This window comes from Chinchilla lanigera, unplaced genomic scaffold (assembly GCF_000276665.1).
Source record: "Chinchilla lanigera isolate Chin_1 unplaced genomic scaffold, ChiLan1.0 scaffold00097, whole genome shotgun sequence".
Taxonomy (NCBI): domain Eukaryota; kingdom Metazoa; phylum Chordata; class Mammalia; order Rodentia; family Chinchillidae; genus Chinchilla; species Chinchilla lanigera.
The window spans coordinates 7,051,458-7,063,865 of NW_004955498.1; the positions used below are offsets into that span (position 1 = coordinate 7,051,458).

The window sequence follows — 12,408 nt, forward strand, 5'->3', positions numbered from 1 at the left end:
CAGGGAACTTTGGGGTTTGGCCACCCTCATAAGCTCATGTACCTACTTAAGTGTTCCACGGACCTTTTGTAGTAACTCATTCTGTTAAAATACTATGAGAATGTCAAGTTGATCTCAAAAGTATCCTAATTTACCCGCCAAGACGAGTAGATTATGCACTGTGTCAAACAACTTATCACCCATTTGGGAAATTTTGACTGTGTTATTTGGCTTCTTGGGCCTATAACCCATGATCTAAACATCACAGTCCAAAGTTTACTGTTATGTCAAAAAAGCTGTTGCTATTGCAGCATTTCCAGGATGAGCAAAGGGAAAGGCAGGGACTTCTACATGACGTTGTCCAGGACAGGTGAGTGTGGCCAGTTCCCGTGGGAGTAGGGTGCACCCATGGCCTGCTCAGTTTTACATTCTGAATTCAGGCCAGGTTTCAGTATGTTGGACATAGAGTCTTCCTATACCCTGAAAGGTATTTTAAAAATTTCTCTAAGTATGGAAAAAAATTCAGAAGCAGAGCTGGGTTGAGGTTGGGAGGAGTGGGAACCGGGTGGCCTCTATTTTATTTTTTTTGTTTTTTCTCCAGTACTGGGAAGCGAACTCACGACCTTGCGCTTGCCAGGCAGGCGCTTTTGCCGCTGAGCTAAATCCCCAGCCCCTGGGTGACCTCTATATGACCTCACACTTAAGACTCTATTCCTGGCCTTGTCATTTGCCACATAGGGATCCTGCGAAGTTCCCGAGCCCAGTAGGCCTCAGGTTATTCCAGCTATGATGGGGGAAGGCTCTCACAAACCCTGAGAATACTCTCTGGAGGGAGAACCTCTAGGTCAGGCAGTTTTCTGACCACTTGCGCACCTGGCCGTGACATTGGCCAGATGCTGACAGCCATCTTTGAAGAGTTTTCAGGCAAAGTGGACTAAAAGTGGACAAGTTGTCTCCAGTGTGACGGCAGACACTGGAAAGTGGACTCTCCCTGCAGAGAGCAGAGCACCTGGCCAGGAACATTAGGGCCTCACTTCCCTTGAAAGTCATCCTTATCCCTCAGGCAAACCTCGTAGAGGCAGGGGATAAGTCTCCCGGTTCCTGCCCTGCATAGGACCACACTTCTCATTGCTGTCCCAGTGAGCATTCCTCTCTGCTTCACCCACCATGCAAAAGCGCCGCTCAGAGCAGTCCTCCACCCTCTCAGGCTTTTGTCTCATCTGAGGTTCTGGCCTGGCCACCTTGCAGCTGCATCACATCAACCTGCAGCGACTTGAAGCCCCAAATGCCCTGGCTCAGCACTCACATGCGGCTGCTCTCTGCTAGACCCTCCCCTCAGAGCTCTTTTGCATGGCCTTTAAGTCCTTGAGGCCATCTCTCTATCTCCCAGCACTGATGGTTCTCCTGTTCCTCACCATCCTATAGGGTAGGTTGATCCTGCTCAGTCTAGCGTATTCATATCTCTGCCACACACACAGGGCCTTCCAAAGTGCCCACTGCAACAAAGGAGTCAATGTGAGCAGAGCAGCTTCTTTATTGACAGTACATTTCCTAATATAACAAAAAAACCCCAAGCATGTTCAGGTATACATATATAGTATACAACAACAAGGAAAAAAAAACCAGGAACCCAAGAATTGACTTTTGTCTTTATGTCTATTTCTGGACTCCATCTAAAGTGATGCACACTTCTTACATACTTCCAAGGAAATTCCTATTCAAATGCTATATTATCTTCTTCCATATCACAAATAAAATGATTTACAATACAGCAGAGATTCTAGCACTTGGAAAAGAAGACCAAAATTCCTGTGTGATCAGTATCACACAAAATCGTATTCACATCAGAATCACAATGAATCTTACAAAAAAGGAAAGAGATTTGAAAAAATAATAAAGAAGTCACATGTCCATTTCCAAGTAATCCAAACAAAACAGACATCAAAAAGTATGGACTGTGTTTTCCCATCCTACCCTGGCCATCACTACTTAGAAAACTGCCCGCTCTCCTCAAGAAGACTGTAGAGCTGACCTCATGTCACATGGGGTGGGAGCTACGCTAGTGAGGTAGTGCTCGAACATGTCCCGTCCCTGCGTGCACCTTGCCCCATCTGCGGCCTTGACTAAAAGTCACACATGGGCAGCCTCTTCCTCCTCTCTCAAAGCCTCTGCATAGAGACGTGGGTAGGACAAGGGATCTGTCCCATGAACCTTGGCCAAATGCTCCAGCACTTTCATCTTGGTGGTTTCAGCATAGGCCCTTGGACCCCACAGGAACTCATAGCAAGCAGGGTCGCTGTTGGGCACCTCATGATACTCTAGATACCCTTCCTGCACCAACTCCTCGGTGATCAATTTCCTGGGCTCCCCATAGATGCAGTGCTCTACCCCATCAAACACCTGCATCCTACTGAGCATTTCCCACACAACCTCCTCACTGACATGGTTGCCATTAGTGAAGATGGCACTCAGCATGATTATCAGGAGGCTGTTTTTGGGAATGCCCTGCTCACCACCTAATGTTTTATTATAGGTGAGACCTAGGACAGGGAGAAGGGCATATATGTGCCCAGGGGGATCCACTTCCTTCACATCAATGCCAAAGACCATGTACAGGCACTCAGAGACTTTGCTAAAGATCAGAGGGAAGTGCTCCTGGTAATCCTTGATACTGTGCAGCAATTCTGCCTTGGTGACCACATCCTTATTGTTATACTTGAGGAGCAGGAAATCCACCAATTCATCTACCTTTTTGTGCAAGACCACATCACACAGGGGCTGAAGACCCAGCTGAGGACGAGGCTGAGGACCTCCCTGGTCCCGTGAGGTGCATGGAAGCTCCTCACGTTCCCTGGTGGAGCCCTCATCAGACTGGCTACTTTGACTGGAAGCCATGGCAGTGCGGGGCAGGAAGACACCCTGAGGATTCTGAGGACAACTTTGTGTCACAGCCTGAGGCACCTCTCTTGGACTAGCAGGGTTCTTAGTAAGAGGAGGAGGAGGCAGAGGAAGCAGTGGCTGCTACTCGCTCCCCTCAGGCTTCAGAGCCTGCAGCTCCCCCAAGTCCGTGTCCCTCCTTGTGCAGGACGGCCTCCCCCTGGTGTGCTGAGCTGGCTCCTCTGACTATGAAGATGTTCTCGGGTTCCTGGTGACAGAAAGAGATTGGCGATGAGCACTCAGACACCTGGAGGAGAGAGGGAGACGGTGAGTGTCCTTAGCTGAGAATAGCACTTCCACAAAGGTCGATTATAGTTCTTGCTCTGGGTGGTGCTGTAGGGCCTCATGGCCTCGTGTCCTCCTGGAGGCTCTGTCCCCAAGAACCCCGGACAGGAATTGAGACTGCTGCTCAGGTTACAGCTCAATTGCAGGGGACAGGCTCTAGGGCAGATAGTAGGGCTTGTGGGGCCCGGGCACAAGCAGTCTTATTTGTCCATGGGGAGGTGAAACCTAGGTACACATTCAGGGGATGAACCTCTCCTTGATGCCTGGGTCTCCTCTGCTGTGTGACCTGAGGACACTGCCTCAGACCAAGAGCTTTACTGCCTGGCTCCCGGTGCTCCTGTAAGAGGCACAGAGGCCCTCCGGCTGCAGACCTCAAGCACAGTCCTGCTGCCTTTATGGAAAGGCTGGGCTGGATTCTGTGAGGTCTCCACTATTCTGAGTGGGTAGTTACCTCTCTTCTCACTAAAGAATCTCAACTGTCCTTGGCAGGGCCTGGAACCCAGCCCTCTGCCAGCTTGGGTCCAACTCTCAGGAAAATTGCACATGTCCTTGAGAAGGAACACAAGGCAGGGACAGGGACTCATACCTGGACACAGACACCCAGGTGTAACAGCAAGAGATAGAAAAATTCAGTGGGGTCCACTTTTCCTAGGAAAGGGAACCTGCTCTATTCTTTTTTTTTTTTTTTTTTTTTTTTTTCAGGAATCGAACTCGGGACCTTGCGCTTGTCAGGTAGGCGCTTGGACCGCTGAGCTGTATCCCTGGCCCAAACCTGCTCCATTCTTATCCTGATACATGGGAAGGTCTGGGACTCTCTCTCGGATGACCTGAGGCCACCTTCTTGAATCCGTAGCCCTATTCTCTGTCAGACATTCAAAGAGGGAGAGAGGGGAATTCATTCCATCTGTGCTCCCTGGGTCTGGTGATAGGTGACAAAGGGACAGGCTGGGGGTGTCCTGTGTGTTGAGCTGAGGGGCTCCACTTTGCCCAAACTCCTGCTATGGCTCAGCATCCTCTTTCTCCTCTCCTTGCTGCATCCCCCTCCTACAAGGCCCTCAGCTCACTGAGACCAGGGACGCAGCACTAAGAGAGCAGCCTCAGCCTTACAGCCCTGACCAGGTTTCCCGGGATGACCAAGCTGAAAGGTAGATGTCTGTGGAGAACCCAGCTGTCTGTGTTCTGGGCAGGGGAACCCTCTGGCCTCCCTTACGGTCCTAACTTCACTCTTGGCAGGTATGGGAAGTGTGTCTCCTGACCAGATAGAATTCTCTGTGCCGATCTGAAGACCCGATCTCAGATCAAGTCCCTCAGCTCCATGAACTCTCCAAGATTCTCCAAAGAAGTGAGCAGGAGCCCATCCTGTCACCCCGACATGAAGACTTCAGTCCTGACTGCAAGGCCTGTGCCCATCTCTCCCATGATGCACTGACCCTATTATGCTTTCAGTCTAAATTTCCCTGGAAAGTCCCCCAGGATCATAGGTAGGACCTTTAGAAGATGATAGGAGGTTGGGGTCTTTTAGAAAGCGGAGGATCACTGTGAGTATGACAGGGAAGGTTATATCTTCTGTCCTGTCTCCTCCCTTCACTGCAGGCCTCCTGGAGGGACTTGTAGTTCATAGCTTTCCTTCTGCCAGACCTTTCTACTGCATTGCTCTGCATTGGATCTGACTGAATATGAACTGTAACCTCTGTAAGTTGTGAGCCCAGATCAACTTCTCTTCCACTAAACTCAGAGGTCAGCTAATGGGTCTCAGCAGTGAGAATGTAAGATAGCCCCATGTGCTTCTGTAATTTCTCCATCATCCTCCTGTTGAAGCTTGCCTTCCCTCAAGCCCGCCACACCCAAGATGAGCTGATTTCTCCCTTTGAGACCAGGACTTCTTCCCCTGATGACTCCATTCTGGCCCATGGCAGAAGTCTGCATGCCAATTAGGAGCCTCTCAGGGATGACGCCTGGGAACAGGGACACTCTATGGATCTGTTGTTTCTGGAGAGTGGACACCCATAATCCTCAGGAAGGGTCAGTAGCATGAGGCTGGCAGCTCTTGGGCTCCTCCTTCTGCTGGCCATATGTAGGTCCCTCTCCCGGCTCTGGTCACTTCTTGGATCAAGGTCCTTACCTCCTAGAGTCCTCTCACCCCCCCAAATTAGCATAAATGACAGAAATTGGCATATAGCCATTCTCACTGGAATTCCAGGGTGAGAACAGGGCAACTCAGGTTCTGTGGGCCCCTTCTTTACAGGAATGTGGGTTACCTTCAGGTGTTCTGTGCTGGAAAATGAAGGAGTGGTGAGCAGCAGCAGTTCAGCCTCCCACAGACTCAGAATTGAGATGCTGAAATATAACAACCTGAGGAAGTAAAAAAAATGGAGAAGAAGGTGTCAGGGAATCAGGAAGTGGCTCACAGGAAAATTAAAAAGTACACAGACGCTGAAGAGACAGCCTGCAATGTGGAGAAGGAAAAAAACAGTCTGGACTTCCTCCCTGGCTCCTGGCACACTGAAAAGGGAGACTGAATCTGTGGAAACTAAGGGAAACTTCGGGATTTCAGGAGGTCCCAGGGAGAAGAGGCACTGTTTCAATGGCCTGGCACTTGCTGAGATCTGCAGGGACAATACTGAGTTCTGCTGTCACAGAGTCCTTATAAAAGTAAAGGCGGGTAACTTTCCTGAATGCAGGTACTGCCATATCCTTCCCTGGAGAGAGTGTGGGCCTGGATTCCACTGGGGCAAAGGCTTAAATGTTTGAGCCGGGGACTCAGAACAGCTATGGGATGGCTACATGTCAGGGTTCCCAGTGTTATATCCTCACTGCTACTGTGTGAGCAACAGCAGCAGGAAACAGCTGTGGACCGGGAACAGACTGGAAAGAGAAAACGTGAGGGGTCTGATTAAGTTGCAAAGGACACAGCCCTGCCACCAGGAGCCTGAGGCCAGGCTGAGCCTGAGTTCTTCTGTGTTGCAAAGTCTTGGCAGTGTGCATTTGAGCCTTTGCCCCTTTGCCTGTATCCAGCGTGGACCTGCAGGCTGGCTGCCTTCCTCGTCTACCAGTGTGAGCAGGAACACTTCACCACTTGGACACAGCCACAACCTGGAAAAAGCATAAGGGGCCTCAGAAAGTGGAGAACTGCCATACCTCACAATTCTGGATCCAGAAAGGAAACTACTCATTCAACATCACAAAGAAATGTTTGTCTTTCTTGTTCTTCTTTCTTTTTTTACATCATTTTTTAACCTCTTTTACCATTAATTATTCACTTTATTATTTTCTAATTTTTATTAGTCATATAATGTCCATCCTTTTCTCCCTTGATTTCTGTTAACTTACATTTTTCTTCAGTTTTTTTGGTTATCTTTATTAATTTTATAGACATTCTTCTAGTACTCAATAGGATCATTCAGCTAGGAATTTAGCTCAGCAGCATAGCACCTGCCTGGAAAGCATGAGGCTATGAGGCTGTGAGTTTGATTCCCAGTACCCAAAAAAAAAAAAAAAAAAAAAAAAAAAAGACTGATTGGATCATTCATGCCACTATCTTCTCACATGCAAGAGTTTCAGTTTTCACAATTTTCTTCTGGCATTCCCCTTTTCCCAACCTGCTATATCTTTAATAGAATAATCATTAAGCTTTAATAATCTTTAGATATTTAACTCTATAACATTACTGTTAAGTTCTTTGTACAATGAGCAGCTATAGTTGTCACATTTAGCACATATTAGCTATATGTCAATATCTAGTTTGTCATAATATTCATACTATAATGGTGGATTTCCTTTCTATGTTTAAGGGTGCTGTCACATTGGTTCCTATGGTATACTAATGTCCGATTTGTCTTGGACAATACCACAGTAGGTGATTTGCTTGAAATTGCCAGGGTCACACAATTGTTGACATCAGTAGATTTTGTCTGTATGCCAACACACAGACTACATTTTTAACATTAACAATACTGGGCTACATGCCCAGACAGCTTGGTCTTGGGCCAATTATACTCCATACCCCATTTCCAAATTAAGAGAAGTGGTTGGATTTTAGGACTCAGTTAAAGAGCTATAGTCAGCTTTGCCCCTATTACATCACTGAAAAGCCAACTAATTAAAAAGATCTCTATGCTAGCAGCAAAGAATTTCCTCTGTAAGCTCCCCAAACTTCAACACAGAACAAAACAAACCGAAAGGCAATAGAAATGCCAGTAGACAAGTCCACAAAATGCCTCCCAGAACTTTCAAATTCCCTAAAACCAGGGGGTGTTGAGAGGGAGAACAGTAAAAGCAACACACCCAAATTACCTCAAGGCTAACAGAGGAGATTAGAAAACAAATCAAAGAAGTGTTAGGCATAATCTCAGAAGATATAACTAAACAGATAACAGAAGTAATTATAGAAATAATCAAGGAGTTTTTAGAACACAATAATGAAAAGTGAGTTGAGCTAAAGAAAATGATAGAAAATATGAATAAACAGTTTAACAAAAAAGTAGAGTCTATGAAAAGGTTTTAATCAGTAATCCAGGGAATTAAAAATTATATAGAAACTATGGACAACAGAAGCAACCAATGTGAGGGCAGAATTTCAAAATTAGAAGATAAGAGATGTTCTCAAAGAAAAAGTACACAAAAATACATTTAATGCCACAGCCCAACATAAAAATGGATCCAACAGCTGCTAGATAAACAAAGAAGACTACGGCTGGGGACTTAGCTCAGCAGTGCAATGCCTGCCTGACAAGTGTGAGTCCCTCAGTTTAATTCCTGGTACAAAACAAAACAAAGGAAAACAAAACAAAACAAAACAAAAAAGCCCAACAAACAAGCAAAAAAGTCTATAAAAAGCCCCTTAAAAGAAAGTTATTTTCAAACTAACAGGAATATAAGAAAAATCAGAAGACACTACAAATGACATAAAAACTATTTTGCATAAATAATAGCAGAAAACTTAGATAGTGGTAAAAAACATAAATATGTAAATAAATAAGGCATATACAACAAACAGTAATGACCAAAAGAAAAACTCCATGAAATATCATTCTCTAAACAGCAGACCTAAGGCCAAAATCTAAAAACTGTCAGGAAAAAGCAATGAATCATTTATAAAGGTAGACTGACTAGAATAACTGCAGACTTCTGAACACAAACCATAAGGACCTAGAGAGCTTGGAGTGAAGTGTTTCAAGCCCCAAAAGAAAAATTTCCAACCCAGATATCTACGTGCTGCAAAACGTTCCTTCAAAACTGATAGAGAAATACATTCTTCCCATGAGGAGAAGCAAGCACCTCAAGAAATTCCTAGGAAGATGGAAAGAGACAATGTAGAAAGATACAATGAAACAGCAATGCCAAAAAGTTAAATGAATGAGCACCCCTGGCAGGATGGGCACCTAAACAGAAGGAAAAAACTATATGAAAATCAACAACCGGCAAATAATGCAATTACGAGAATAAGTCAATTCCTTCCAGTAACAGCTCCCAACATGAAAGGTCTCAGTTCCCCAGTCAAAAGACACAGATTGGCAGAATGAATCAAGAAGAAAAAACTGCAATGATATAAAATATCCTGTACAGAAAACATTTAATTCAAAAAAATTCACAGATTGGAAATCAAAGGTTGGAAAACAATATTCCACATAACAAAAACCCACAGAAAAGCAGGAGTAACTAGCTTAATTTCAGACGAAGTGAGTTTCAAGCCAAACTGATCAGAAGAGACATAGAAGGTAACCATATAATGGTCAATGGAGCAATTCAACACAGAGCGATAACAATTATAAACATAGATATAACAAAAATTGCACACCCAGCTTCATAAAATAAACACTAATGGACATAAAAAATCAGGTAAGCACCAACAGAATTACATACCCCACTGTCACTACACTTCACTGTCATAATACCCCACTGTCACATATAGATCAATCTACTAGCCAAAAAATCAACAAAGGAATACCAGAGTTCAACCAAATCTTTAAATAAATGGACTTGCTAGATATCAACAATGTTCTGGCCAACAAAGGAATACATGTTCTGCTCAACAGCATATGGTACTTTCTCCAAAATAGACCACATTCTAGCCCAGAAAGCATGCTAGAGCAAATGCAAAAGAGTGAAAATCATTCCAGGCTTATTATTGGAAGATAATGCAATGAAACTAGAAATTAATGGCAAAAGAAACCATAGAGACTTTGCAGACATATAGAAAGTAAATATTACTCTCTTGAATAATCAATGGGTCATGGAAAACAGCAAGAAAATAATTAGTTTCTAGAATCAAACTATTTTTTTTTTTGATTTCTAGTTTCACTGCAGTAAATTTCAGTAGTTTGAAAAGAAGATTGAAGACAGTATCATAAAATGCAAAGACATCCTCTGATTCTGCATAGGCAGAACCAATATAGACAAGCTGGCCATAACTGTATACCTGTTAGCTAGATTTAATGCAATGTGAATCTAAATACCAATAGCATTCCCCATAGAACAAGAGAACACGATCCTAAAATTTATATGAAACCAGAAGAGACCTAGAACAGTAAAAGCAATCTTGGGCAAGAAGAGCAAGGCAGGGGGGCATCATCATCCTAGACTTCAAGTTATAATACAAAGCTACTTGGATTAAAACAGCATGATATTGGCAAACAACAAAACAAAACAAAAGCAAAACAAAACAAAAAAACAGACTTGTGGATCAACAGAATACAGGATACAGAAACCACTCTAAGTAACACAACTGTCTTTTCCTTGACAAGGAGACTAAATACTTTTGCTGGAGCAAGAGTATCCTCTTTAACAAGTGGTGCAAGGAAAACTGGCTATCCAAATCTCAAAAGTTAAACCCCCACCTTTATCGGTCAGTATGCCCTAAAATAAAATCAAAATGAATCAAAGATCTAAATATTAAAAGAAAACACAATCTGCAGTGAGACAAATTAGGTAAATCTCTGGAAGAGTAATGCATAGCCAACAACTTCCAAATAGAATGCCAGTTGCACAAGAAATATTACCAAGAAACCACAAATGGGATCAAATAAAATTAGAAAGCTTCTTCACAGCAAAAGAAACACCCAACAGAGTGAAGAGACAACCTGTAGAACTGGAAAAAAGTTTTACCAGTTACTCCTCAGACAAAAGGCTAATATCTAGAATATATAAATAACTAAAAAAAATTAAACCTCTGAAATTAAAAGATGCAATCAAGAAATGGTCATTTAAATGAATAGATACTTCTCAGATGAAGAGTATTAATGGCCAAAAAATACATGAAAAATGTTCAGCATTGCTCACCGTTCATAAAATGCAAATGAAAACAACACAGATTCAGTCTCACTCCAGAAAGAATAGCTGTCTTCAAAAAAATCAAATACTAGAAAATGCTGCCAAGCCTGTGAGGAAAAATGAACACTTCTTAATTCTTGGTGGGAATGTAAACCGGTACAACCACTATGAAAATCTGTCGGGAGATTCTCTAGAAAACGTTAAAATTTATAGTCACCCCAGATATTTCCATTTTAGTTATCATCCCGAAAGAATAAAAGACATCATATTACAGTGTTGCATACATATACATGTATATAGTAGCACAGTTCACAATAGCTAAATATTGGAAGTGGCCTGTATTTCTATCAACAGATGAATGGATAAGGAAAATGCAGGGTTTTGTCTTTTTTACATAAAATGGGGTACTATGTGCCAAAAATAGATAATCCTGAATCATATGTAGGAAAATGGATGCATCTTGAGACCATAATGTTAAGCAAAATAAATCAGACTCACAGGTTTAAATACCAAATGGTTTTTCTTTTCCTTTTTTTTTTTTTTTGGTACTGGGAATCGAACTCAGGACCTTGCGCTTGCCAGGCAGGTGCTTATGCCACTGAGCTATATCCTTGGCCCTAAAATAGATTTTCTTATATGAGAAACTGAAAATGTAAAGAAAAACCAAACTAAATGATAGATAACAGTCAATTGTCAGATAGATTTTTAGTATATGAGAAGGGAAGCAAGGTACATAGGGCAGGCAATGGAAGAGGGGGAAATCCCATTAAAAGGGAGAAATTGTGAAGAATGCACATGTACAAAGTCACTATGAAAATGTAGTCATTATGTCCTACAAATATATATATCTATATATATCTCATGTGCCAATTCTCCACCATGAACTTAATCACTATGCATTACAACAAAAACCCTTTCAATCCTCACCCCAGGTCTGCTGGCAGGTCCTGGCCTCCTCCCTCTGCTGACCAGGCGTGGCTCCTCTGTTGACTTGGTGACCAACTGCACACCGAGGCGGGCTGTCCCTGAGCTCAAGCAGACAGAAATGAGATGCAGTGCGTGTGCACCCCGTGCATGGGCTTTCCCCAGGGTTTGGAGAGAAGGACCAGGTAACAGAAGCCCTCCTCCCGCTGCTGACCTGTGCATGCATCTTGCAATCCAAAGCCACCATCTCCCTGTGACCCCAGAGGTGCAAGCCCTAGGGGAGGTGACTATGAGGTCCCCTCTCTGCTTCCTCCAGATCCTCATCTGTCCCTGGGGGCAGTACCTGGACCCCAGCCCTCTGCGGCCTAAAGCCCACTCTCAGGACAAGTGCTCACCTTCCCGAGAAGGTGAGCAAAGGCAGTGAGGGGGACTCGCATCCGCACCCAGCTGCCCAGGGGGCAAGAGCTGGATGTGGACAAATTCAGAGGGGTTCATGAGCCCCTGGGTAGGGACTCATCCTGACACACCGGCCCCGTGACACACCGGCCCCGAGTGGCCCAGTGCCGACGGCAGCTGGAGATCCGGATTAGCTGGGGAAACTGTTTCAGCTGAGGCCTGCGCAGTGCCCCTCAGCCTCTCACTGTGACCCAACCGAGACCTGAAGCGCAGGTCTACAAAGGTTCTGCTGCTCTCCTGGTGCGCCCAGGGAAAAGGGGGGATGCCTTGGGAAATTCTTTGCCTGCCCAGGGTGCTGGGCTGTAACAGAGGCAGATCTGAACTGCCTGGGCCCCTTTCGCGGCCTTGGGGCTTCCTTGCTCTGTCCTCAGGGCCTCATCTTGACCTAACAGCCAGCGTCCTCTCTGCTCCTCCCACCTGAGGCGAGGACCAGAACTAGGCTCTCACTCTCCTCTCAGGTCCCAGGGAGGGAAACGGGGTGCTCTGCTGAGAATTCTGCACTGTGCGCTGCAAGGCAGGCAACAAAGGCTTTTTTTTTTTTTTTTTTTTTTTTTTTTT

General features: G+C 44.5%; 1 protein-coding gene across 4 annotated transcripts in view; it reads right to left on the reverse strand.

Annotated features, from left to right (window-relative positions):
- Nucleotides 1-1,497: 1,497 nt before the first annotated feature.
- The window catches only part of LOC102008010 (melanoma-associated antigen 10-like), an 11,886-nt gene continuing 975 nt past the window's right edge, over nucleotides 1,498-12,408 (reverse strand). Inside the window, exons 2-5 of one of the 4 annotated variants that reach the window (XM_013505535.1) lie at nucleotides 11,398-11,495; nucleotides 6,224-6,294; nucleotides 5,460-5,553; nucleotides 1,498-3,124 (exon numbers count right to left, since the gene is read on the reverse strand). In XM_013505535.1, coding sequence (XP_013360989.1) covers nucleotides 2,110-2,874 — 765 coding nt within the window. In that variant the 5' untranslated portion in view covers nucleotides 2,875-3,124; nucleotides 5,460-5,553; nucleotides 6,224-6,294; nucleotides 11,398-11,495 and the 3' untranslated portion in view covers nucleotides 1,498-2,109. Of the gene's footprint in view, nucleotides 3,164-5,459; nucleotides 5,554-6,223; nucleotides 6,295-10,479; nucleotides 10,518-11,397; nucleotides 11,496-12,408 lie in introns of those variants that run through there. The other 3 variants (XM_013505532.1, XM_013505534.1, XM_013505533.1) reach the window with 3 other exon arrangements.